At 47.9% G+C, this 27,998-nt stretch overlaps 1 protein-coding gene across 6 annotated transcripts; it reads right to left on the bottom strand.

The window, feature by feature from the left end:
- Positions 1 to 136: 136 nt before the first annotated feature.
- On the bottom strand, positions 137 to 27,836 carry PFKFB2 (6-phosphofructo-2-kinase/fructose-2,6-biphosphatase 2). Of its 6 annotated transcripts, XM_070767858.1 has the most exons (17): positions 27,689 to 27,836; positions 27,139 to 27,385; positions 25,821 to 25,928; positions 19,544 to 19,669; positions 18,931 to 19,027; positions 18,438 to 18,504; positions 18,234 to 18,308; positions 17,645 to 17,701; positions 16,631 to 16,755; positions 13,738 to 13,945; positions 13,037 to 13,183; positions 12,219 to 12,323; positions 11,101 to 11,230; positions 10,303 to 10,365; positions 9,987 to 10,051; positions 9,137 to 9,328; positions 137 to 2,147 (listed from the first exon to the last, which is right to left on the bottom strand). In XM_070767858.1, exons 3-17 carry the CDS (start codon positions 25,906 to 25,908, stop codon positions 2,085 to 2,087), a joined length of 1,608 nt encoding a protein of 535 aa, XP_070623959.1. In that variant the 5' UTR covers positions 25,909 to 25,928; positions 27,139 to 27,385; positions 27,689 to 27,836; the 3' UTR covers positions 137 to 2,084. The 6 variants fall into 6 exon arrangements, with proteins under 6 accessions (XP_070623959.1, XP_019831974.1, XP_019831976.1 ...); XM_019976415.2 differs by lacking the exon at positions 27,689 to 27,836 and having other exon boundaries at positions 27,029 to 27,149; XM_019976417.2 differs by lacking the exon at positions 27,689 to 27,836 and having other exon boundaries at positions 9,149 to 9,328; positions 27,029 to 27,149.
- Positions 27,837 to 27,998: the final 162 nt, after the last annotated feature.

The following is a 27,998-nucleotide window of genomic DNA, read 5'->3' as shown; positions in this document are numbered from 1 at the left end:
CATTTTGCATGATGTTACTATTTTGAGTATGTATTATGTGCCATATACTACCCTGCTTTGTGTGTGATTTTAAAACTTAGCTGTATTTTTTAATAAAAAATAACTTTTATTGTATTTATTATAAAAGCAATACATATTACTCAAAAATTTTAGCATGATTTTATTTATCCAGGAGATAAACTTTTCTCCAGAGAAATGCATCTCTTGGTTTATACTTATAATAAAAATCAATGAAAAAAAAGTATTCAAAAGAAACCCACTGTGCCTTAACATATTTATTATCCTTTTCCAGAAGACAGACACTACATTCTGAAATTTTAATTAAAGGTAATACTATGGACATTAAACTTAAATACTCAAACTACCTAAATTTCTACCAAAAAAAACCCCACAAATAACTGTACATACAAGCAGACATTAATATAGGGATTTGAAATAGCTTATGTGGATGAATAAATAACTAAACAATATTATCAGATCATCAAAAGACAATATATTTAGATGCAGAAAGAAACCTGCATCACAGAACAAAATCATTACAGTACAACATGCTATGAGCAGACAGATAAAAATTACCTGCTACAGAGCAGTCAGGAGACCTTTCTGAAGGCAGCCTTGTGCATTAAGTCCTAGTTGCTGGTTGCTGAACTGCCAGCAGCCCAGCGCATCACACCTTAGATAACAGAGCCCTGTATCATCCACAATATTAAAGAACCATTTGGGAAAAGCTGCATTGCATTACTTTTTTTGCTACTCACCCTCTTGCCCAGCAAGTGGGCCATCTGAATGAAAAGGGGGGAAAAGTTTTAAAAGCTAGAAACCTACTATTCTTACCAAAAAAAAATTTTTTTTGTTTGTTTGTATGATATAGTATCCTTGGGAGCTTTCATATCCTCTTTCAGGAGCAGTGGCATATTAAAATCTCATCTACAGAGACATATTTGTACATCTGACAATCACTGATCTAGGCAATAATTACTTGGTTTATCTTCAAGGGAAACCACATGATTAATGCACTGAGATGGGGGAGCGGGCAACCAAGGTTCTACATGAGAGACCAGTAGACTACAGTGGTGACAACTAGCCAGGAGGAAGGGATTAGAAGACCAGATGCTCTTCAAGTCACAGCCACAGCTTTCTTAGATACAGTATCACGGCAGCAGACCTCACAAAAGGGCAGGTCTCCCAGCCCCTGTCTTGACACCAAAAGAACTCCCTGGGAGAGCTGATTGCCAAGAAACTTCATTTACTTCTTCAGGTGATCCAAATGGCACCCTACTTTTCTCTCCGTCCCTCATTCCCAACCACCAGAGATGACTTCAGCCCTCTTACACTCTGAGAGGCACACAGAGTCAGTATCTATGTGAGATATCTCTCAGCAGAGAGCACAGCTGCTCGGAACAGAACTCAGAAGAAGGGCACCCATTTCGGGGAGTCTTGCAGTCAGATCCTGCCCTCAAGGGGCCTGGAACAACTTCTCTAAATGAAAAGGTGGCTACTGATGCTGCTCTTCCATCGCAGCAAAAGAGACATTCCGGGGACTAAATTTCTCAGACACCCTCCATCCACCTGGTGAATTTGCCTCTTGCTTCTGATGTGACGGAATAAGCGACCTATTACACTCTAGCCTGTGCACCTGGAGTGGATGCAGAGCCCAGCTCTTATAGCACAGAAAAGGTTTGCGGGACAGTTCTGCCCTCTCAGGCGGCAACAACTTAATCTGAAGCGCTGCATCTCTACATTAGGCAAAGAATATCCAGCCCTGAGGACAGTCACTGGTCAGATGTTAAACTGCTGAAACAGAACAGGATTGGCCATTGTGGGCCAAACCCAGCAGAGAGGTGATCAAAACGTATCAGCTCAGGCTGTGAAACGTTTGCAGGCACAGGGAAGCCGAGCTTTTCACGGTTTTCATTAGGCATGAGGGGAAGAAATGGAGGGCAGCTTTTCCAGGCTCACTCGGGTGGCCCCGAATGTCCGAGCCCCACGGGACTTCCTGCTCCAGCCCCAGTGGAGCTGACACGCCCAGGTCTTCAGCAGACCCCAGTCTCCGGGGGAGCGTTCTGGCCTCAGCCTCCACGCCATCAGGAGGGCGACGTGGGGGGCGCTGGAGACGGGAGCCTGTGTGCAGCCCGCGAGGTCTCTGCCTAGGAGCCGGAGAGGAAGAGAGACACCGCTGTTACACCACCGCCCAGGCACTAACGTAGGAAGTCGAGCAGAACCCCTCCCTTGCCCTGCCAGTGCCTCCCAGCACTCACACACACCCCCACACCCACACACACGCTGGACACGCTGACGCGCCTGCACACATCTCTCTCCTCTTGGGAATCAGACTCGCAACGGACTCGTCCAGGGCTGCTTTCCCTGAGGAAGCTGACCCTTGGGACCACATCAGACCAGCACTCCTTCCAGACCCAGGGCAGGAGGTGAAGGCGGTCAGGGCCCCGTGGTTAAAGTACACAGAGCTACATCTGCGAAAAGCCCAGGCCTAAGAAGCGATTCTGCGACAGGAAGCGGCAGCTTGGCTTCTGAGGGTCCCTACTGCTGTAGGTCTCCCAGTCCATCCTGAAATCGGTCAGCAGAGCAGAAACCAAGTTTCTCCCATAAACTGAGATCCAATATTCGACCTTGTGAGAAATTCCTCCTCCTAGAACAGTGTTTCCCAAGTGTTACATGTGCATCTGAATTGCCTGGCCATCCAGGAAGATTCTGATTCAACAGGCCTGGGGTGGGATCCAAGAGCCTACATGTCTAACGAGCTCTTTCCTTGTTAACATAACAAGGGATAAAGCATGAGAACAGTGGCACACTCCCATCTGTTTTTCCTATCCCAGAAGCGGTTAAATGTCATTTTATTCCGCTGGCTGTAATCTGTTTTAAAGAACTTTTAATCTCTTTTAAACAGGGAGCTCATATTTTAGAAGGAACAGTCCACTAAATTCTAAGTGATCTCCAAAGTTTGTTTGTTTTTTCCCCAACAATGAGTTCCATGTTGCTAGTGTGACTCACAGCACAGAGTCCTTTTATGATTTGAAAACAATCAAAGGTAATTTTCCCTTAATTCTTGTAGAGGTGCCAAAACACAAAGTTCTGGTGCCTTCTATAACATCCTTCTTATATTCCCCAGAAGGTGGTGCAAGAGAGCTATGCCTCCACCACTCCAGTCCACCACTCCAGTCACTCTGTGGACTGGCTTTTGCTTGGCTGAGGCTCAATCATCAAGCAGTTTGAGGCAGTTTTGGGGGTGGGGGAGTGGGTGGAGAACACAACCCAAACTACAAAACAAAAAACCCAGAAGGCTTCTGAGATATTCAAGTTACTCAACAATTTTATTAACCCATTCTACACACACACACACACAAAAAAAAACACATTTCAAATACATTTATACACCTTATAAGGATCTGAGTGCCATATTTTGACATCAATGTCACCAGATTAAATTAGAATGCTGCTAAGGATTTACATTCCTTCTTTCAACAGAGCTGTGCCTGGGAAACCTGGAGGGCAGCTCTACTGGGTGCGGTTCCCAATTCAGTCCATTCCCGGCCCATAACCCAGGGAGCATCGTAACCCGGGGGTGCTCAGCCCGTTCCCAGCCCCTCCGAGGGCGCAGCTGGTGACCTATCCTTTGATTTTGCCACAGGAAAACTACCACCATATCAGAATGAATTGATCTTGTTACTTCTTGTTACACAAGAAAAAAATATATATACACAAACAATTCAGGTACAAAGATCAATGAGTCATGGATCCCCAGTGAAAGGCTTACTGAAAAAAAATACTTTTGCCAAAATTTCCTTTAAATTGTTATTAATTAGACTATGATTTAGAGCCAAGCAGATAGCAGACTAAAAACAGAAGCATTATCCAATGGAATGCTACAGCCCATGGCAAGGAGGCTGAGGACACAGAAAGTTCAGAAAGTGAGATCCTGCTTAGAAATGGGGGAATGGATAGGATGACTTCAAGCAAAGGCAGTGATATCAGGCTCTGGGCTTGCATCTCCTTAGCTGAGTTTACAAAATACCTTACAAGTGATGTTCAACATTCACTTTCTACAAAATGACTAGAGTTTGGCTGCTACTCTAAAAGAAAACACCTACTGAAAATCATAGTGTACAGAACTTCCCCCTGAAGAAACTTCCTTTCTTTGTAGGACATGTGCAATAGACAGAGAATTACAGTAACATGCATACAGTGTGAACCTGTACAATTAGAAAACAGTCAGACTCAGTTTACAGATCTTAGCAGAGCCTGTCGGTTAGTCAGCATAGGGACCCTACCACAGTCTATCAGGCAGTCAGCATATAAATACTTCTAGATACAGTGTTCTGAACATGAGTCTAAATTAAACCCCTGGACATACTTCTGATATTTGTGTCACCTCGATCGCAAGTCAGAGCTCAACCCTGCCAATGCTGTAATCTGATTCAATTGTAAACCAAATTAAAATTAAAATAATTCCAAGAAAATTAAAATATCTAATTCAAATTAAAATATTTTAAAATGTATACTGAAAACCTGTGTAAAGTTATGAAATTACTGGAAAAGGAACACGACATGGCCTCTGGGCTTAGCAAAGACAATGGAACGAATGTGCACAAGACTACACAACCCAGACAGAGTTCCCTCAGTTATTAGACACGTGTTCCCCTGTCCCTGGGCTATACCAAGCATCAGTGAGTTTCTCTGCTATGCAGAACTCCTACTCAGAGAGACACCGTAAGGTGGATTTATTTCCAAACAGCTATATCCTGTTTCTTCAAACTGCCAGTGCCTTTGAAGAGCAAATGCGGGTTGTAAAGAGGAACACCCAGAACCTCACAGGAAACACTCAACCGTTTAGATAGGATACAAATATCTTGTTCTCCTAACCCTAACTTCTTGAGGGTTGGCGGAAAGTGAAGTCACTCACTCGTGTCCGACTCTTTGCAACCCCATGGACTACAGCCCACCAGGCTCCTCCGTTTCTGGGATTTCCCAGGCAAGAGTGCCAGAGTGGGTTGCCATTGCCTTCTCCGGGGGGGGGGGGGGGGCTCTTCCCAACCAGGGAGGGAAGACAAAAAAACACACAATACCAAACACCAGAGACACAAAGCAGACACCTAGCACAGTGCATCTTTTAAAGGGTCTTCTTATTGTACTTTGTGACTGAATGCGAAACAACCTCCTTACTAAAGCAAAGACAATACAAATAATAAATAAGAGCTAAATTCCATTTAAGGATTAAGATACAGGGGAAAAAAAGCTAGCTCTCTAATCTGCTTTAGATTCTTCTTCAAATCTGTCACAGAACTCCTCATTCAGTTTTAAAGCAGAAAAAAGATAATTGAATAGACAGTGATTTTTCCTTTCTCCATTTTCTAACAATAGATTGAATGTTAAAGACTTCACCTATTTCTCCCATAACAAAACTGAAGTGAAAGTCACTCAGTCGTGTCCGACTCTTTGCGACCCCATGGACTGACTACACGGTCCACGGAATTCTCCAGGCCAGAATACTGGAATAGGGAGCCTTTCCCTTCTCCAGGGGATCTTCCCAACCCAGGGACTGAACCCAGGTCTCCCACACTGCAGGCAGATTCTTTATCATCTGAGCCACCAGGGAAGCCCAGCCTAACTGAAAGCCTCAACAAAAGGTGCTCTGGAGTTTGTCCTTTCTTATTAGGATTTGTGATAGAGACATAATCATAGTAAAGTGTATATATTACCAATACATGGGCACGTGGGCTTCCCTGGTGGCTCAGGCGGTAAAGAATCCACCGGCAATGTGGGCGATCTGGGTTCGATCCCTGGGATGGAACGATCCCCTGGAGGAAGGCATGGCAACCCACTCCAGTGTTCTTGCCTGGAGAATCCCCATGGACAGAGGAGCCTGGCGAGCTACAGTCCACGGGGTCGCAAAGAGTTGGACATGACTGAGCGAGTAAGCACAGCATAGCACAGCACACACTCAGGTAAGAAGGAGAGGGAAGGACAGGAAAGAAAAGATAGGGAACAGAATTTCCCTTAATATGTGGAGTAAAAGCTCTATTCCATTCTACGCTCTCCTGACTTCTTCCTGCTGAAGCTTCTCTGGAGGGATCTTGCTCTAAAAACCAAAGGATGCTGACATCCTTGCCATTGTCAAGTTCTAATTTCTGGTGTCCATTATGAGATTGAGCCCACCTCTGGCTTCTCTTCTTGGGAAAGCAAACTGGCACATGGTGGGGAGTGGCGAAATATCAGCAGGCCGAGGGCCCCAGTGAACGCCCCAGTGCCCTGCGTCTAACGCAGGGGTTTATAACAGGGAAATAATGATGTGGTTTGTTAGAGAATTCTCTTCTCACTAAGAGTACACAGTCCAAAGCCAGCTTGGGATCAAAATGCTCTTTCTCATGCTGTAGCTCTGAATCACTCTCACCTCACAGCATCAGAAAAGACCGAATGCCCATTTGGGCTAAAGATGCCACCAGCCAAGCAAAGCTAGACAAGGCAGCCTTGCAAAAGTGCCACACGCATCTCCCAGACCACATCATCCTGGGGGACAGTCCCACCTCCCGACCCTTTGTCTCATAAGCAGAGGACAAGAGAAAAGGCAGAAGGAACTCTCTACTCCACTGCGACACCCACATTCATAGACTCAGTGTGTTGCTCTTCCACAACTGTTCATTTATTATAAGTTACATGCCCGTTCTCTAAAATAACCTTCAGGGCAAGGACTTTTTCTCCTGTTTCTGTGTCTCCTTCCTCTACCACCAGCCACCCAGCCCCCAAACTCCACAAACATGGACACCAAGTACACATTATATAATGCCTCAACAGGAAGAGCAGGTTACCTTATGTCCGGAAGGCAATTTCGAGCAGAATCTAGGCAAGTGGCCTTTGAAAACTGGCTGTGATGTCCGACCAACTTAGGATGTAGGAATAAAGGACTCGAGGTCACAAGCCAGCTGCCTGTGATAACCCTTATCATCCCACAAGTTTCACCTCAGTACTTCTCTCTAGTGTGCTTAAAACTCTCAGCTGCTATCACAGGTCATCTATATGATGTAGGGATCTGTTCCACATTGCCCTGCGATGTAAAGGGTAAAAGCTGAACAGGCTACTGCCTGAAGTAACAGCAAAGGGATGACTTCATTTAATACTGTGGTCAGCTCACACAGCTAACTCCAGGGAACTGTTCTTTCAGAACTATGAGAAATTCAGAATTCCTCGGTTGACGCTTTGTCCAAGGAACTATTGCCCCAGTGTTTCTCCAACCGACATCATAAAATGGAGTGTGATTCAGAATCATCAGAGAAGCTATTTAAAGACCCTAGTCCTTGAGACAGAGTCAGAATTAAGCCTAGAGTGGATCCAGGCATGAGTATGTTTCACAGGTTCTATAGGGGGTTCTCATGAATACTCCTAGATAAGAAGCACGACAAAAGGTCTCCTGCTGGTCAGACGCTCAGTCATGTCCGACTACAACCCCAGGGACTGCAGCACACCAGGCTTCCCTGTCCTCCCGTGTCCTGGAGTTTGCTCAAATTCACGTCCATTGAGTCGGTGATGCTATCAAAGGTCTCCTATTACCAAATAAGAACATCCCTGGCAAATAGCTAACTATCTGTCACTGGTCACCTGTAAGAGACAGATTGATAACTTTGAGGTGGGGAGTCCTCTCTCTCTTTTAAAAATCTCATGAGAAACCTAGACTTGCCTTTCAGATAAATACACATACATGTATTCACATATTTTATATTCAAAATTGGTGGGGGGTATGCCATTGCAGGCCACCAAGGAGCTCAGAATCACTAGTCTAAGCATTTCCAGTTTAACTCTGCAGAGAAAATAAAATGATACAGGTCAATAGTAAGAACTAGATCCCACTGGATTCCAAGACTCCTCTGGACATCAAGATGAAATAAAACAGTACCTTTAGTGAAGGAGATTAAATTTAACACTAGGTTTTCCCAACATTTAGGGGAAATTTTGTTCATATAAAAAATTTTTTTAACTTAAAAACCGATATTCAATATTGAATATTCCTTTTTAAGTTAAATAAAGGAATAGTGTTGAATATTACTAAAAAACAGCAAGCAGCTCTAGTGAATCCTTCTCTGCCTTTCCCTTGAGCAATTCAAACCTCAGCAACGACTCCTGAATCTAACTCTGTCCTTCTGAACAGTCCCATTCAGAGGTCACTGGCTTTGGCAGGTAAGTTCCTGTGGTTGGCAAAGAAGCTGGGAGCCACTGGAGAAAAGGAATACCTGCAGTCCAAGGGCCGTACAAGAGCTAGAGACCAGTCTACTCTCCTAAACCTCACCCCGCTGCAGCCTAGAGACCTACGTCTGAAAAGGACAAACCAAGGTATTTCCCACAGACCGAGAGCCAGCTTCCCTCAGGGCACTGGAGTCTTCGGGATTGTTTCTCATGAAAGGGGACAAGAATTCTCATCCTATGACTCCCTTCAGGCTTCAGAGCATCTGTGGATGTTCTGTAGCCTGGGCTGACCCCTGCAGGACCTGACTTCAAAGGAAGGCAGAAGGAAAAGAAAGGCTCCCCCAGGCCAGATCCACCAAGGCCCACTGCAGAGAAAAGCAACAGAGGCCATACTCTCCTCCCACCCACCGCCCTTCCCGTACTCAACAGACACACAACGAGGCCACGCGTCACACCGGACAACCCAAAGGGGACGTGAGAGGAGGGAAGAGGGCAGGCAGGCATGGACGGTGAGGGGAGCACACCTCGGGGAGACGAAGGTGGAGGGGAAAGGGGCTTCCGGGGCCCCCTCCACCCTGCCCCCACTTTACCAACACAAGGACGAGACTGAGTTTATAGACACCGTGGATGGACAGGAACATGGCACGCTCAGCCTCAGCCCCAGCTGCGCCAGTCACCCCAGGAGAGGGGAGCCCTTCTCCTCCTCCTCCAAACTGCCCCAACCTGTCCAGAAACACCCAGCTCGCCAGCTTGCCCCCGGGCAGGGAGACGGCTCACACCGCAGACTAGCTAAGGTTGGTCTGGAAACACGTGACCTCACATTCTTTGCTGAGATTCACGGTGTGGGGCCCGGAGGGGGTGTGGGGGCTGGAGGTGACACGACTCCTCGGTGATTAGTGACAAGGGCAGGGGGCCAGGATGGGAGGGAGACACACGGTTACACCACCGGAATGCTGACTTGGGTCTTCGGCTGGTCGGCCCCTTCTTGCGTGTCCAGGGCACGGAGCGGGCTGAGGGGCTGGAGGGGCCGGCTCCCAACACTGTAATTTCTTGGACGCCTGATTGTATTCGAACTGGACAGAGGCGTAAAGCTGTTCCTTCTCATCCTTACAGGGGTTTGGCTCTTGGGAAAGTTGTTCTGATTGGAAACGAGGGACACCACACAAATGAAAGCCAAGCCAAAAGCTCACTCATCAAGGTTAAACAACGCTTGTAACCACAACAGACTCCTCCTCTCCTGCTCCTCTGCAGACAGGCTCTCTCGTAAGACCTGGGCCATGGCCTAGTCCCCCAGCCCCAGGTTGTAAACCCCAGCTAAAGGGTTGTAGGGGAGAGAAGTTCCTTGAGCATCACACTTCGAAGCTAGAGAGAGGCTCAAAGAAAGGAAGGGGCTTATTTAAGATCACTCAGATTACCAGGGCAGACCTAGGAACTAATGTATACTTCCTGACCCCACCTTCCAGGAACCTACTTTCCAAAAGAAGCGCTTTCGGGGGAGTGGTGTGTGTCGGGGGAGGTGGGGGCAGATTTGCATTCCACTTCTGCTAAACACTTTCCGTTTTTCATTGGATTTCCAAGAGCCAATTGTCAAGGTTAAGACTCATGAAAGAGATACTAATTTTCAAAAATAGTAATTCCAACATCTCTTCCTCTTGGAAGTAAGCAGACTATGTAGGACATGAGTTCTGGATCTGTTTTTCCTTCTGGACATAAAAGAAACCCCAGTCTCTCGATGTCAAAGGTTCAAGACTCAAGGTGGCGGGGAACCTGCGTGTCATCCATGGAAAAATACTTACAGTTGGCTTGTCACGGTGCGTGTTCACAGCCTCCACATTGAGTTTAATTGTTTCCACTTTGCACCCTGAGAAAACAGAGAGGACTTCAGGAAAAAAAAAAGCTTCAAGAAAAAGCCCTTAATTTCAGTTTGGTAATAAAAGAACATAGATATTCCCAAATACATACAGACATCCTTTCAAACATGGGAGGCACTGAGGGAACCTCTGGCATACAGGAGTGATAACATTGAACTGCTAGGCAAACTTCAGAGAAAATTTAAAAATCCTGACCTTCCCCAATCCCCACTTCCTGCCCAGTTCCCAGGCTCATCGTTACCGTAGGCCACAGGAGTAAGTTTGAAGATGGTATGGAGAGGGCACCTCAGGTATGGTAGCTCATCTGAAAGCAGAAAGTCCAGGTGGAGGAAATCTCAATATTATGAAACAAGGTCAAGTTAGTGGAAGAGAGAACCCAAGGGGCTCATGAGTTTTCTTTATCCTGATCTGGAGTTGGACAACTCCTCCTCTAAACCCCAGACAATTATCAACACGGCCTCCAAGAAAGCCACCCAGACTACTGAGTGGCTCAGAAAGGAAATAAGCCCACTTCAGATCCTTCCTTGCAGGCAAAACAGGAGTTAAGTGCTGTGGCCAGGGGACCCACGAAGGGAAGACTGGGCTTCAGGTGGGGACACCAGAGGTCAGTGTGCAGGCTTCTCAGCAGTACAGGAAGATCAGGAAGGGAAGGAAGGGACATATCAAAGATACAGGAGCACTTCCTTACTGCTGCCCCAGAAACCTGTCTACCCTGAATCCCAAGGATGAAGATGCTTCCAAGACACCACCCTCCCTGGAGCTCAAGTAACACGCCAGGAACGTTCAACCACTTTTCTACTGCTGCCAGGCATGTGAGCTCAACGCTGCCCCTCCAGCTAAGCAGGACCAAGAGCCCCAGCAGCAGCCGCTCTCCACTGGGGGCTTTTGCACCAGCGGAGGAGTTGGCCCCGAGGCTGCTGGGAGCCCCGCACTGCTGACTGAAGAATGCACTCCAGTCTGAGTGGAAGAAGGGGAGGTCTGGTTGCCAGGCAACTCGGTACCACCCCAAATCCGGCCCCCTCCCCCCACCCCATGGCACCTGCACCCTTGTCCAAGAAGTAGGCCAGGAGGCAGCGCATGACAGCCTGGTGGGAGATAACGAGGACATTGCCCTGGCGCTCCAGCTCCATGATGACTGGCTCCAACCGCTGCACGAGGTCCTGGTATGACTGTGGGGAAAATGGGGCGGGCTGGTCAGAGGCCAGGCGAGAGCTGGCAGCCAAGTCAGTGGCCGTGTCCAGAGTTCAGAGGCCGCTTCTTTCTCCCCAGATGGCTTTCTTCCTGGAGGTTCAGCAGCTTCATGTCGCCTGCTAACCACCCCCATCCCTGGTATCTCCTGAGAATCTTCAGACCCTTCAAGAGCTATATGCAGACCAAGAAAACTTCACGTCAAGAAAAGAAAATCTGAACGCAACCTGTGTTTTGTATTTTTTTTCTCCCTACAGAGTAGGCAGAGTGTAAGGCAACAGAGGCTCCTAGGGATTTCCTAGACCCTGTAGGTTTATTTTGTTTCCCTTTGCCTCACAAATCCCTAGACTATAAAGCCACTTAGACCAGCAAGCCATCGTAAACACTGCAGATGACAGGAAAATCCTCATATCCCATATATTTATTTGGTGTCTATACCTGCTTGGGTAGGGATGGAATAAAAAAAGAACAAGTTATGGGGATTTCACTGGTGGTTCAGTGGTTAAGAATTAGCCTTCCAATGTAGGGGATGCAGGTTTGATCGCTGGTCATTGAAGTGAAATAAGATCACACATGCCACGGGAAGCTTAAGCTCATGGCCACAACTAGAGAGAAGCCTGTGCACCCAACGCTTGCCGCAATGTGAGATCCCACGTGCAGCAACTGAGACCAAACGCAGTCAAATAAATAATAAAGAAGTATTAAAAAAAAAAAGTCAAAAAAGACTCTGCTGATTCTAAAATATACTAAACAACAGAGGCTATCTTGTCATCCCTTACCTGGGGATCTTAACAAATTGACTGCCCGAGCTGAATTAAACACAGCAGAACCCAAAGATAGGAAGGAAAACCAAGAGATACCTTAAGTACCCCTGGAAGGTCCCCAAACTCACATTCAGTCCTTCCCCCAAATTAAAGCTAAACCCCAAGCAAAGGATGGGACAGTCACCCCACAGGAAGGGAATCTCACCTCCCCTCCAGGATATCGGTACAGATATTTCTCTTCATCTCGAAGCGCAAACTCATCCGGATACTGCTCCTGAATCTCCGCGTAAGTCATCTCCTCGCACACGCCCTGCAGGAACCACAAAACTCGGGGAGGCGAACGGACACATACAGCCCCCCACATGAAGAGGTGACCCTGAGGAATATCAGTGCCAGGCACTGGGCTGGCTCCCTTCGCACACTGTAACTGACCGATTCAGAACGAGGGCTCAAGCTCAAACTGCCACTATCTCCTGTGGCTAGGGAGCTAAGAGGTCAAGAAAAGTCAGCAGGAAAAAGGAGGGGAAACAGGGAAGGAGGCCCTGGGGAATTCTTATAGGAGGCATAAAAGTATACAGAGGAAGGAAAGAAAAGGAAGTATCTACTTCTGACCTCAAGGACAGAGAAACACAAAAACAAATTTAGAAAGGACGTTCCTAGAAGAGCTGACCAAGTGACCTAAGCAGAAATTAGACAAGACGTGAGTTGTCAGGTATTTCCTTTTCCTCGGAGGAAAATATATGAAGGAACCAACTGGAGCTTCACTCTCCCCAGGTGCCAGGGGCCATGTCAAAACCTGGTTCGGGTGTTGGCACAGGCACATCAGGCAGGCAGGAAGCCCCGACTGGGGACACAGCTGTTCTCACTTCCTCCTCGGACCGGCCACAGATTCAGCTTCCTCAACGTCTCTACTTGGCAATCCTAGTTTTCTAGATAGCACAGCCCACGTGGTGACTTCTGAGCATTCCAGCCTGAACAGGAGACCTTAACTGGCACTTTAGCCATCAGATCCTTCCTACTCACAGCATCAATCTCGTTCAGAATCTTCCACTGCTCGTAGGTCACCCCCAGAGATTCTGCGGTCTGGATAGTCCTTTTCAACTGGCTCGTCCACACTTTGAGGTCTGCTATCTCCTGTTCCTCCAGAAACTTCCTTAGAGCCTGGGCAAACTGGGCCATGAAACAAAACATGTAAAAGAAAACACAGAAGCAGACTTCCCTGGTGGTCAGTGGTAAGGACTGCATGCTTCCACTGCAGGGGGCACCGGTTTGATCCCTGGCTGAGGAACTAAGATCCTGCACGCCAGGCATGGTGAAGTCGAAAAGCACACACACACACACACACACACACATACAAGACTGCCAATTCAGCCTAAAAGGGACAATGTGCGTGACCCCAATCAAACTCTGAAAGGTGCTACATAGTTATAATAAACCCAGGAGGAAATGAACTTCAACCAGAGCAGCCTGTACTGTGCTGGGCACACAAGTTGAGCCCAATAAATGTCTGATAGCCGAATGATCACAGTAGAAATGGTTCCAAGTTATGCACCCTCCAGTGCAGAGCTAGAATCCATGAACAAGAAAATGCCTCTTCACTGAAATCGCAACTTAAGCCTAATAGGATTCAGTAAGAAGTTAAGGGGATCGAAGAGATGACCTTCTCCACCACGTCCTTCTCACCCTAAGCCGGGGAAATCCAGCCTGCTTGGCTAACTACTCACCTGTTTTCCTCGCACTGAGAGGCCTGAGTCACCCCCAATCTTCCCCAAGAGGTTGAACTCGCTCTCTCCATGCCGGCAAAGGTAGATGGTGCGAGGGTGGACGTGGATATTCATGAGGTAGTAGACGATCTTGCTCTGGATGTAGTCCTGGACTTTGTTCACGAGAAATCGCTGGCCCACGTTTATCACCTTGATGAAAGAAAGATCCCTGGGACAAAGCAGGGAAAAAAAAATCCCTTGGGTATGAAAATCTGAGCATAACAGGAGGGGAAAGGATCTGCAGAGTGACTTGAGGCTCCTAGAGGCTCTTCCGTCTCTCCCGTGATACCCCCACCCACGTGGAAGGAGCCAAGTGGAAAGAGATGGGTCACTCACTCCTCAGAACCAAGGTGCAGCAAAATGCCCTGAACGTCTCGTCGGGCAGCACCACATCCTCAGTGCCCGCCCTGTGCCAGGCACTGTGGCTAAGTGTGGTGAGCAGAAATCAGGCTTCCCCTCAGGGGAATGACTAGATGACCCGGTGATTTTGGTAACCCTGAAGTTTGCTGAGAAGCACAGTGTCCAACTCAGGTGGTCGAGTCAGAGTACGGCACCCCCTGAGGGGAGGGGCAGGGAGGAGGGAGCAGAACCACAGACAGACGTCTCTGCGCATTCCCTGTCTATGTATCAGTCAGGCTTTTCTCAAAGGCACTCACAAAGCCTGCTCTGGGGCCATCATGGAATTCGTCTCACTATAAAAATAACAAGTGTTGGGCTCAGTGGTAAAGAACTCACCTGCCAGTACAGGAGACATGGGTTTGATCCCTGGTCTGGGAAGATCTCACAAGCTACAGAGCAATGAAACCCGTGTGCCACAACCACTGAGCCCTCACACCACAACCACTGAAGCCTGCGTACCCCAGAGCCCATGCTCAGCAATGAGAGAAGCCACCACAGTGAGAAGCCCACACACCTAAACTAGAGAGTAGCCCCCACTTGCCACAACCAGAAAAGAGCCTGCACAGCAACGAAGACCCAGCACAGCCGAAAATAAGTAAAACTACTTAAGAAATAGTAACTGCTTATTCCAAAAGAAATTTTTTTAAAGAAAGATGCAAATAAAAATCACCCATAACCCTACCACCAGAGGTAACATCTATAAACACACACACCCACACACACACATATTCTTCTTGAATATTTTTCAATGTAGGACTTTGGGCTAACTAAAGAATATACTATTACCCCATATCTAGAGCAGCAGTTTTCAATTTCTGTATTAAGTAACATCTCCAAACACTGACATTGTGGGCAACACACTCGAAGGAACTGAAAGACTAAAAGCATGAAGCAGACCGCTGAAGCAATTTAACAATGGGCTATGCACTCTTACCATTTGCTTGGCTGCAGAGCTGTATTCTTATCTCAATAGAGCTGCTCTGACTACATGCTTTTATGAAGACCACCTTTTCATGGGTCTCCCTGTGCACATATCATTCAACATGGACTTGGCATTTTGCTACAACTCTTATTGCTCTCACACATCAACTTAACCTGCATTCCAGGCCACATTGCCAATAGGTACTGCCATACTAAGTAATATATAAAAGCCATATACATATATATGTGTATATACGTGTGTGTGTGTGTGTGTGTGTGTATATATATATGTGTGTCTGTGTGTATGTATATGTATATATATGTATGGCCTTCCCCGGTGGCTCAGCTGGTAAAGAATCCACCTATGATGCAGGCGACCCCGGTTTGATTTCTGGGTTGGGAAGATCCCCTGGAGAAGGGATAGGCTACCCACTCCAGTATTCTTGGATTTCCCTGGTGGCTCAGATGGTAAAGTATCTGCCTGCAATGCAGGAGACCTGTGTTCCATCCCTGGGTTGGGACGATCCCCTGGAGGAGGGTATGGAAACCCACTTCAGTATTCTCGCCTGGAGAATCCCCATGGACAGAGGAGCCTGATGGGTTACAGTCCATGGGGTCACAAAGGGTCGGAAACAACTGAGCAGCTAAACAACAGCAACATGCATGTGTGTGTGTGTGGCGGGGGAGGTTGGTGCTTAGTCGCTCAGCCGTGTCCGACTCTTTGTGACCCCATGGATTGTAGCCTGCCAGGCTCCTCTGTCCGTGGGATTCTCCAGGCAAGAAAATTGAAGTGGGTTGCCATGCCCTCCTCCAGGGGATCTTCCAAACCCAGGGAACGAACCCAGGTCTCCTGCATTGGCTGGAGGATTCTTTACCACTGAGACACCAGGGAAGCCTCCTACACATGTATAATACATTATGTTTTATGCAAAATAAATTGACATATTATGTTATTTACATATGTAATACATGTGCACATATACATATATATATATACACACACACACACATACACAATAAACGTTAAAAACTGATCAAAAACTGATTACACACCTTAAAGGGGTGCCCTACAACACCCCAACTCAAAACTACTGATCTAGAGCAGTGGCTCTCAACCAGGGGTGAGTTAGCTCCCCAGGGGACATTTGGTTAAGTCTGGAAACCTTTTTGATTGCCACAGCTTGGGACAGCTATGGGTATCTAGTGGCAGAGGGCAGGGGTGCTGCGAAAGCTCCTACAGTGCCCAAAACAGCTCCCCATGGTACAGATTATCCAGTTCAAAATGTCCATCACGCTGAGGTTGAGAAATCATAGTCTAGAGCACATGACTGAAGAACTTATGATAAAAAAAACATTCCGTCGTTCAAGGGTAAGATTCAATCCATTCAGAGGCCACAGAGCCGTATCTTTTCTCCCTGGAATGATGTAAACACAGGTCTGCATGGTCAGAGGAAGACTACAGACGGGGTGAGAAAGGCTCCTTTCTCACATGCAACCCCTGCCTCGGCCCTGAGACCTCGGCCTCAAACCTTACTTGTCATGGCTGTCTGGGTCAAGGGGTTGATAGGTGACTTTGTAGCACTCAATCCTCTTTAGGAAGTCATCCATCACATTCTCCCTGTTCCTTTCAGGGTAGTCGGGGCTCGACACCTTTACCTCCTGGAATCACAGGGAGAGCAGGGCCCGGTCACAGGTCTGCTCTCAACAGCACTCCCGCAAACAGCCACTGCTGAATAAAGCACAGCAAGGCCAGAGAAGAGGCCTTTCATGGGAGTGCTGGCGACCCCATTCACTGAGCAGCGCCCGCCCCCCGTCCTGTGACCCTGGCAACCAAGAAGGGAAAGACAACTGGGGAGTCACGCGCCTGCCCTTGGCTGCAGGACAGAGGCAGTCACACAGCTGAAGCAGCTCGCAGGCCCCGATCCTTCATGGACCTTCCTGGGAAAACAGAATGGGATTCAATTTCTCCCCAGGGACACTTAGAATAAAGTGCACTATCTGACAACTGGCTGACTCGGACCAGACACCTCCACGGCGAGGCCCCACACTGCTGGGAGAATACTACTGTGACACAATGCATGGATGTCCATTAGCACAGCACGGTACAGCCATCAGATGGGCACAGGTATGAGCTGTGACCACACACAGCAAGGTGCCCAGAATGCTGACCCGAACGTTAGACCTCTGGTGAGCAGACGGCCTTCCTGAAAGGTGGCCCAGACAGATAATGAAGAGTCTGATCCATTCTAAGAACATACCTAGGTTTCAGCACTTAGCTAATACCCAGAATACAGAGCCAGGACTCCTACAGTTTAAGCTGAGCCTCTATATTCAACAGCTAATTCTTACTTTATTCCTCAAAGCCTGCTTCTTCTCCCAAGGAAAGTGTCGAGAAGTATAAAATGGGGTTGTGGCAGATCTAAGAGCTCACCCTGCGCTGCTAAACACATCTACCTCTCACTTTCATTACCAAGCTGACTCTCCACCCACCCCCACCAACACACACACACGCAAGGCATAGAGACGTGTGTGCAGGGGGCTCACCTACCAGGATGTTGGCAGCAATGACATCAGGATCATCGCACACAGACTCCACAAAGAACACCTGCCCAGGGGGAGAAGGCAGCGATCGGTGAGTCAAAAATGGCCAGGCTGCCAATTAAGAGCACACGTTCACACTTGCCCCACCCCAGCCACCACATCCCCCAGAGATTTTCTTTCATGAAAGTGGCCTTCGAGGGCTCTTCATTTAAAAATAGCTCTTACCATATCCCCAGGGCCTCATACATACATGCTAAGGATCTGAGAAAGGACCTGAAAGAAAACACTCAAGTTTTGGGGGTAAGACACCAAGACAAGAGAATCGGGTGTCCGGTCCTGTCCTTACCCACCAGAGTCAAGCAGGTCCACACATGCCTCCTAACTCCCCACCTCCACCGACCCTCCTCTTCCTCCAGCTTGGAGGCAGACCCTGCTGCTGCTGCTAAGTTGCTTCAGTCGTGTCCGACTCTGTGCGACCCCACAGACGGCAACCCACCAGGCTCCCTCTCCCCTGGGATTCTCCAGACAAGAACACTGGACTGGGTTACCATTTCCTTCTCCAACGCATGAAAGCAAAAAGTGGAAATGAAGTCTACCTTGAAAGAATTCTCCTCGGCAAAGTTCAAAATCAAGTCCCTCCTCTCTCGAGTGGTATTGGTAGCATCAAACACCTGGGAAGAGAGCCCACGAGGCAGAGGAATGGGGACCAAGAAACACAATCCCACCGAGGTGGACCCCAGCGGAGCGGTGCAGCTAGGCTGCTGCAGGGGTGGAGACAGGGAAGAGGCAGTAAGGCTTACCGCAATCTGCCCGCTCTCCTCCGTGAGATACGCCTTCACGTCTTTCAGTGCCACCAGGGCACACTGTCTGCCAAGACAGCAGAGGAAATCAGCCAGGGGACTGAGCCAAGGCCAAGTTCAGGCACAGTCAGAGACGTGAACCGCTGGGGTGCCGCAGGGGTCGAGTCCCTTCTGTTCAGCTTCCCCACGGATCAAAAATTTTCCCCAACTGGACCTTTCAACTTCCCCGTTATTCTTCTACCTTCCTGGATCTTTCATGTTCCCCTACCCCAAGTACATATCTCCCCCTCTGGAGACTTAGCCTACAGCAACACTCACAACTTTCTGAGTCCTGTTCTTCTACCCACCCAAGTCCACAGTGATCCGCCCAGTGGGTAACTTACACTTAAAATTCCCACCAAGTGTTTACTAAAAAGGAAACCAAGCCCCGTGACATCCAGTCTCACGATGGCCAAGGAAGGGCTGGCCTGGCGGTCAGGCCTAGAAGACTCACTTGCGAATCTTCATGGCCTCCTCGTTGTCATGCCGGAAGAAGTCATAGGACTTATAGGACTTGACTGCTTGCCGCCGATACACCCCAAGATTAAACACTGCAGAAGACACCCACACCCTTTAGCAGCGAAACAATACAATGTCCCAAAGCGGCCTTCTCGGTCTAATGTCAGAATGGCCAAGGGGATTGAAAAAAGCACCATGGTATGCTGGCAACAATACAAGATTAAGAATCAGGTTAAGTTCAAGCTCTGACTTAACAGACTCTGGACAAGTCTTAAATTATCTGACTTTCAATTTTCTCAGCCACTTTGGGTATTCCACAGGGATACTGCTAAATAATGCAGATGTAAGGGCTCTGGAAATGTAAAGCCCTATACTCATTTAATTCTTAATACTCCTATCAAAGGCATTTCCCCAAAATTAAGCCAATCCAGCCAAGGACAGGAGGAACAAATGGATAGCCAGAGAATAAAGCCGGTAAACCAGGAAAAACTACAACTGCTGCCAGGAGCACCCTGTAACCTTGATGCCAGGGACAGAAAGTCTCCCAGAGGCCTGGGAGGCCCAGAACTGATCATTTCCTCTTCCAAAGAATGTACAGCTGCACCTACCTTTGGTGGGCACCCCAATCCAGTTGAGGTAGCGTGTAAGTTTCTTGGACACGTAGGTTTTGCCACGGGCTGGCAAGCCAATCATAACGATGAGGGTTGGAGAGTTTGTCATGTAAGATGCCCATGCTAAAGGGAAATGGAATGGAACAGAAATAAATAATGAGAGACCAAGTAAAGAGTGTGCAGGCGCCTAAGCCTTCATGATCAGAACCTGGTTTGATTCTCATACACCTCAGTGAGGCCAGGGTCCAAGAGGACTGGAAAGGCAAACTGAGGTAAACCTCCTAAGAGACAAAGTACCCAGACTAAGAGGTGTCTTTCCCACTTGCCCAAGGTCTTCACAGAGGTACAAAAGGTGAAAGAGATAAAAAAAAAAAAAAAAGTGGCCAGGAACAGAAAGACAGTAGCCACACCATCTTCCTCAGCATTGAGAATATTTAGTAACACGCAGTGACGGCGCCATGAAGGAAGGCCTTTGGCCTGGAGACTCTACCAGTGCAGCACTGAGCTGGTTCCAGTAACACATCCAACAAACTGTCTCTCCTAAGGATCCCATCCACCCCTTCAGAGCCACAGGCAAGAGTTATCTTGAGGATCAAAAAAAAAAAAAATCCTGCCCTCAACCTGTTTGGGCCTTTGTGCTCAGGCCACACGAGTTTAAGCCAGAACTTCTAAATGATTTAGATGGTGTCAAAGCCTACCTGGGTGGCTCAGATGGTAAAGACCTGCCTGTAGACACAGGAGACCCAGATTCGACCCCTGGGTCAGGAAGATCCTTTGGAGAAGGTAGTGGCAACCCACTCCAGTATTCCTGCCTGGAGAATCCCATGGACAGAGGATCCTGGCAGGCTATGGTCCACAGGGTCACAAGGAGACACGACTGTAGCAACTCAGCATGCACAGCACACAGCCTACATGACATGGGATCTGACTAGACCTCAGGAATATCGTGGTAAAGCTGGCACACAAGGGCATTATGGCCAGCCTGCCTCAAAGGCCCAGACAGAAGCAAGACAGTTTAGAAGCAGAACAGCCACTGGTCTGCCCTTCCTTAGAAAACGGATTTCAAGAATGCTCACTTACACAGACAGCTCTCCCTGGGCAAGCAGGGGCAAACCAGATGCTCAGAGGCCAGGTGACACACCTGAGAACATACACTGAGTCACTGGGATCCGCTTTTCTCCATAAAAAGAGCCTCTGATGAGGATCGACTTACTCACAGCTCCTCCCTACCCACCCTGCCAGGAAGGAGTGTGGAAGAGGGCCCTGCACGCTGCCAGTCACAGCCCCGGGGCCAAGACCCAAACGCAGGTTATTGGGAGGGACTCGGGCTCTGCGTCTCCCACAAGTGAGGCCCTGGGCACAGACCGCATAGGATAGAGTCACGTGCACCTTCATCTTCCAGAAGGCGTCCAGCAGGTAGCTGCTGCTTCTCTTCCCTGGGACAAGGCGACCCTGGAAGGCTAAGAAACAATTCAGCAAACTGGTGGTACCTGGATGGGAATGTCATCTTTCATTTTTAGAGAAGGGAAGGTAAAAAGGTCTCAGTGGAGAAGTGGGCAGAGGGGCGTGGGTAGAGAGCAGACCTTGGAAGGAAGAGAGTTTCCTAGGAGTGTTTGGCAAGAAGTACCCAGTACCCAAACAGGGCCCTGGCAGTAAGCGAGGGGTGGGTGCCCAGACTTGGGGTCAGAGGGGTTGGCTTTTAGCCCTTCACCCACTGGGGACATGGAAAACTCCTGGGCCTGAGCAGGAGCCCCTCCAAGGTAGGGGATGAGCAACAGAAGTGATTTTCGTCTCTTGTCCCAACAGGGAGCACAAAGGCAAGCAAATGCCCTGCTGCAGCCTCATTGATGTTTATCCCTGACCTCTTGACCCCCAACAGGCAGATGGCTGCCTCAGGTTTCAGGAGTGAAATCCTCCCGAGTCTTCACTTTCTCCAGCTCGGCGCCGCTCCCTTTCCAATCCCCGTGGCTTGGCTCATTACCTGCACCTCCAGTGCTGCTCGGCCCACACCTTCCAGCCCATTACGCACTTCCCCTAAACGTCCTCTTACCCTCCCTGAAGCTGAAAATGAACTGATGATCCCTGGGAGATGCTCTGAAGCCAGCCAGGGAACCAGCTGCTCCATGTTTACCAAACAGGACACAGAGTGCTAAGAACAAAAGGAAGCATAGGGCATTAAGGACTCCGCTTGGCAGTCCCCCAGCGCAGCTCCCCCTCTGCCGACGACACACCCACACATACCTGCTGCGACAGGGCTGCTCATTTACCGGAGGACAAAACAAAACCATACTTTCTATCTCAAAGTACCACATCAGCAATACTAGGACACTCAGTCTTGCCTGTTAAAACACAAAACTATCACCACCTTAATCTGAATAGTAGACACTTCACGCTGATTAATTTCAGACACAATATAATTATAACATGTGCTGTGCTGTACTTAGTCACTGAGTCATGTCCGACTCTTTTCGACCCCAGGGACTGTAGCTCACCAGGCCCCTCTGTCCATGGGGACTCTCCAGGCAAGAATACTGCAGTCGGTTGCCATACCCTCCCCTAGGGGATCTTCCCAACCCAGGGATCAAACCCAGGTCTCCTGCATTGCAGGCGGATTCTTTACCAACTGAGCCACCAGGGAAGCCCACAAATACTGGAGTGGGTAGCCTATCCCTTCTCCAGGGGAACTTCCGACCCAGGAATCAAACTGGGGTCGCCTGCATTACAGGTAGATTCTTTACCAGCTGAGCTACCAGGGAAGCCCATATTATAACATATCCGTTGACAAAGTTTGGAAAGCTGTTTCAAAGCTGAAATTCTCTTCTGCCTTCTTTATGCAAGGTTGAACTCACTTTCTCAATCTTAGACTTACTTTCCTTCACAAACCCACTTAGAGGAAATGAGCATGTGAAAGCTTGCCTCCTGTAGACAGAAAACCTGAGGCCCAGAAAAGGGAAGAGCTTGGCCCACAGTCCTGCAATAGAAAGTCAAGGTCAGGGCCCTGACCAGACTCCCAGTTTCATGACTGTCCAATTAGTCCCAGTCACTAGCTCTTGTCAGCACCTGACAAAGGGAACCAAGTGGCCAGCACAACTCTGATCTCTAACCTAAACCTGAAGGGTAGTCTAGAAGGCCCAACAGTTCCCAGCTTTCTCATGACCAAGGTCATCTTCCACTTTTTGTTCTCAACAGCCCCAATATTTTGAAATATACTGCCCTATGTGATTCATTAGTAATACCTTCTCCGTATTCATCAGAAGTCATAAACTGCCAATTATGTCCTGCCGTTTTACTGATATAAGCCTAATATATCCAAGTTCTGCAGCCAAACACTAAGAAAGTTAATGTTTTAGTTAACCAGTGTAGCTATAGTTTAATGCCCAATTTCTATCAAGTACCTTGGAATATTAAAAACTGCTAACAATACAGACCTTTTGAGGAATGCTGTGAGTGTTTCAAAGTGTCTATCTTCCCTCCAAGTATTTCTACAGGAAAGCTGCCGGCACAAACATGGAAAGGTATGTATGCAAGGATACTTATTACATTGTTGTTGGTGACGGTGAAAAACTGGAAACAATGTAAATGTCCATCAGGGAGAGGCAATGTCCATACAAGGCTGATTGAAGAATGAAGTAAATTTGAACTTATCAACCCACAAAAAATGTCCAGAATATAGTTTTAAAAAGGAGCAGGGGAGAGATGGCGGCAGAACAAAAAATGTATGGTGTGAATCCATTTTCAGTAACAGGATACACCAGAATAAGATTTTAGAAAGGATCAAACTTAATAGGCACAGGCAAAATCATGAGAAATTTCTTGCTTTTCACTTTCTTTCTGTGTTGTAATTAGGGGAAGATTCATATGAATCTGTCTCATGAAGATTCATGAGAACCTGTCTGCTCCAGACCTATTCAAAATATCAAAGAATAAAAGCAACAAAGAAAGAACCAAGTGGATCTCCCCGGCTACCCCTAATTCCTGCTTTCACTGAGCCCTGAAACCAGCTGTCTCAGCACCTTAAGGGCACCTCAGCCAGCACCACCCCCATTCTCCCCCATCCCGGGAGCAGCTGAAATTTCAGTAATGCTCTTTTGGAGGCTTTGGCTCTCTAAAGACATTCTACAGTCCTGCAGTTCAGGTACTTCCCAGAGGCAAAGTCAGCCAACAAACAGGTGTAATTAGCAGTAATGGGATAATGGGCGAGCTATTAATAAAGCAGCTGCTGGGTATGAACACTAAGCAGACTGGGAAACCTGTTGCAAGTAACAGGCAAGTAACAGAGAAAAGGGAAATAAACACATACTCTCATAACTGTATTTCTCCTTGGACTGTGGCTTTCAAAATCTCACAGTCCAAACGTGAAAGGAGAACAAAGTGGGGTAAATGAATGACAGAGGTTCAGGAGAACCCAGATGCCTCCAATGGGGAAGACAAGGGTAGAATTTGGAAAGGGGAGACCGAGAATTAGAGTCTAGAGGATGGAAAGAGACCTGGGATTATTGCTTCCTTGACTAATCAAAAGACCTCAAGACAAAAAGGCTGCAAAAAAGTTAGAAAGGCATGTAGGAGAGTCCTTTGGAGAAAAAAAGCAGAGCCAGAAGGGCTGATGCTGGGCACTGGGCAGGGTCCATGACTTCCACAGTTATCAATTCCCCACCCCCAACTACCACCACCTGTTCTCTGCTCTTATTGGACTCAAGTGTCCTAGTAACATGAGGGCACCTCTCTTTAAGATATGCATTCCATACCCCCAAATCTGGGCTACCATATTGTCAAACAAGAGGAGAAAACACTTTTTACTGAAAATATGATTCTTTACAGGGCTCTTTTAAATACTAAGATTCCAGCACAGCATTTACCACATAACTCTATATATAATGCTTCAGGAACACACACAACATGCAAATTGTCACCAGTGAAAAATAACACAGTTTAGTCACAGGCCCAACATTCTTCTAAGAGCTCTCCTATATATACACATTCAATTCTCATATCACTCAGAGAGATACTATTAGTATCCCCATTATATCAAAAAGTAAACTGAGGCATGGGGCAGACAAGCAACTTGGTTTTTAACCAAGCACCTAGCTAGGAAGTAGTAACAAGAAGATTTGGACCCAAGCAGGCTGACTCCAGAGGCTACACCCAAATATCATGCTATAGTAGCTATCTTCCACAGGGTGCTCGCCCTTGGTACCTGGCTTCCTGCCCTGGCAGAGAAAGAAGACATTGATCACACAGGTGCACCAACCCCAGGATCACACCCAAACAAGCCGCCTCTGCTGCAGCCAAACCCCAACAAGCTTCATCAGTGATAGGTGAAAAAAGATGATCATCATTAATCATGAGACTGACAAGGGCGTGACATCAAGGTTGAGACTCTGGGGAAAGTTTGGAACATGAGATGATCCCAAGTCTCATGCTGGTCGACTATTTCCACCTGCTGATAAATATAACCACTGAAATGAGAAGGACTGCCTGGTAGGTTTCCAAGGGAACTTGGAAGCAGGGACAGAGTGAGCTTTCCTTGAGTTTCCCCAAAACATCTAGGGACCAAATGCCCAGGACCTTTTGACCTGGGCAATACAGTCTTGCAGTCTTAAGGGTGCTTAGGCACGCACATCATGGGGACAAGAAATACCACTTCATCTCTCTGCAAACCCATCTGTTGTCTCTGTCTAAAAGATGGGCATGGAAATGCTCCTGTGAAATCCATCCCCAGAGGAAAATAGTTTGCAAACTATAAAGACTAAACTTGTAAGACAGTAAAGTGCCCCAGACATGGCAAGAAGTGAAATGTCATGGTCAATTTCCCTTAGGCCTGTAGAAATGAGCAACTGGTTCCTACCTGCAATTTCTGTTGCGAGCAGCACTCTCACAAAACTTAGCCCAAGAGATTAAGAGAAACTCTTAACAGTATCAGCCCCAAGGAATTCCTGCACCCTGCCACTCTGCCTTACTTATTACAAGTATAATACTTACTCTAACTTTCTTCATCAATTGACTAGGCAAATACTCCCAGGATGGAGAAGATAAAGATTCAGTTAAAGAAAGCAGGAAGGAAATGCTGGGCTACACCAGGAGTCTAGCCCCAAGGACAGACATTTCAGAGTCTACTTGTTTCAGAAAGGAAATTCCCCTGGTAGACTTTGTTTTAAATTCCCGTGTCAAAGAATTATTTCTCACTCCCACTCAGCAGCAAAGTCTAGAATTACAACAATATTCCCAAAATAAAATCCTGGAAACAGAGCAGCCCCTCCTCTTTCCCAACACTCACAACATTTCTTCTCTGACATTCGGAGACTTGCTTTGGTTTCATAGCTATTGTTGTTCTGTTCTGAGGAAGAGGCAGGATTCCCGGACATGGCAACTCTTCAGGAGATGTCTGGAAGGGACAAAAGGAATGTAAAGAAGGGAAGGAAGGAAAGAACCCTTAGAACACCCAAAAGAGGACCACTGAGGTACAAGTGAAAGAACCCTGGGCCAAGTGTCAAATCCAGCCCTCCTTCTCCCAGTTAATAGTTGCATGCCCTAGGACAAGTCATGAATATCTCCAGCCCTCTGTTTCCTTATCTATGAACAGTTGCATTTATAATGCTGACTTAGCAGTTTACATTCACATAAATTATCTCCTTCAATCCTTCCAATAATCCTGTAATAAAACAGATTTTGCTACCATTGCTGCTTCTCCCCATTTTAGATCGCAAAACTGAGGTTAATAAATTAAATGCTTTATCCAAGTTCCTTCCTAACCTCAGATTCCAGGTTAAGAATCTGAGGAGAGTAGTGGCATCAGGTGGGGATGGGGTGGGTTGTGCCTAGATCAAGTTTATTATCATAAAGCAACTGCAGTCCAATGGTAGGATTCAGTTCTGGGGGGTAAAAAAAAAATAAAAAAAATTAAAAAATGAGAAGCGGGAACATCACAAACATGTCCCCTAAAAGAAAAACCGCAGCTGGACCCGGGTACAGCCCCCGGACGTCACCACTTTCCCTTGTGGTGTTACTCTCAACCCCTGGTCCGCACTTCCTCCCCATACATCTCCTGGGAAGCAGTCGATGGTGTTATCACCCTGCAACTAGATGCGGTAAATAACTTTCCCAAGGTCACTTGCAGCATAAGGGGTAAGTCCTGAGTCTTAACTGGAGTGGGAGAGCCCCGAGTTCACTCCGCAACCCCAGACAAGGGACTCGTGAGAAAGACCTCCAGCGCTTCAGGGACCCTGCAGTTCTTCCACTGACCACGCACATCCTCTGAACTCACCCATCAGCTGCGGCTCTGGGTCCCTAAACTTACGCACTCCAGGTAATGCCTGGGGTGGGGGCGGGGGGAACCCGGACTTGCCCCGAACAGCGAGGCTTCATCTTCCCGCACCTCATCAAGGTCCAGGCAGCCCCCCTCCTGTCGCCTGTCAAACCCCTTCAAAGTGCCGCACAGCCGCCGTCCACCCTAAGACCCCTCCCGCCTGCGGCCCCGGTACTTACCGGTTGAGGCTAACAGGCGGGAGCTGACTCTGGGGCCGGGGTCTGGAGCACCAGCTCCCGGCGGGTCACGTGCCCCGCAAGGCCCCGCCCACCCCGGCCTCAGCCCTCACCTGGAGAGGTTCCTCGGCCAATCGAGCGCCCGCGGGCTCCGGGGGGCGGGGCTCGCGGACGCTCGCTCGGGCAGGAGGAGGGACCTGTGAAGGTGAACTAGCGCGAGCTCGCGAGTCTCCCGGCGTCTTGGCGGTTGGCTACACCGTTGCTTGGCAACTAGCACGGCTGGGGGCGGGGTTAATAAAAAGCCGGACCTTTTTTCCCTTAGTATCGCGAGAGTCTTGAGGGGCTGTGGCTTTTTGGTGACTGGAAAAAAAAATGTTGTGAAGATTAACGCTCTCCTCCCTGAATCCCGGCGGGATCTCGTTAAATCCAAGCACTGGAGCACACACTTTAGAAGGTACTTTGCTTCAGGTCACAGAGAGTCGGACACAACTGAGCGACTAATACGTGCTACAGTAAAACACCAAAGGACTTAAGAGGATCCCATCTTAGGATGTTGGCATAGTCCCTTCGGTCAAACACTGTAAACTAAGAAAATTAACTACTCTCCTCGCCGAACCAGGGACTTCCCGGAACCCATGCTCGTACTCCAGCGGACTTACCCACCTTATTTATTCTCTCGTTTACCACCCACGCTGTACCAGTTGTTTTGACCATCTTGAAGAACCAAAGAGGAAAACTGTTCCAGGAGAAAATTGGGTCCTGAAAGGTTTGAAAAGATGTGTTGTTTCCATATAACTTAATCAGAGGCAGAAACTTTCACAGTGTTAGTGAGTTTGCACATTTCAAGTGCACAGTTGCCCCCGGGGGCATTCGATGCTTGACTGTGGTAATAAATCCCCTCTACGCAGTGTAGGCTTTGCTGCTCTGCGTCCAGGATGGACAAAGAACAATGCGTACGTATTTCTTAGAAGAG

This window comes from Bos indicus, chromosome 16 (assembly GCF_029378745.1).
Source record: "Bos indicus isolate NIAB-ARS_2022 breed Sahiwal x Tharparkar chromosome 16, NIAB-ARS_B.indTharparkar_mat_pri_1.0, whole genome shotgun sequence".
Classification (NCBI taxonomy): Eukaryota; Metazoa; Chordata; class Mammalia; order Artiodactyla; family Bovidae; genus Bos; species Bos indicus.
This window is presented reverse-complemented; position numbering and strand designations above follow the sequence as displayed.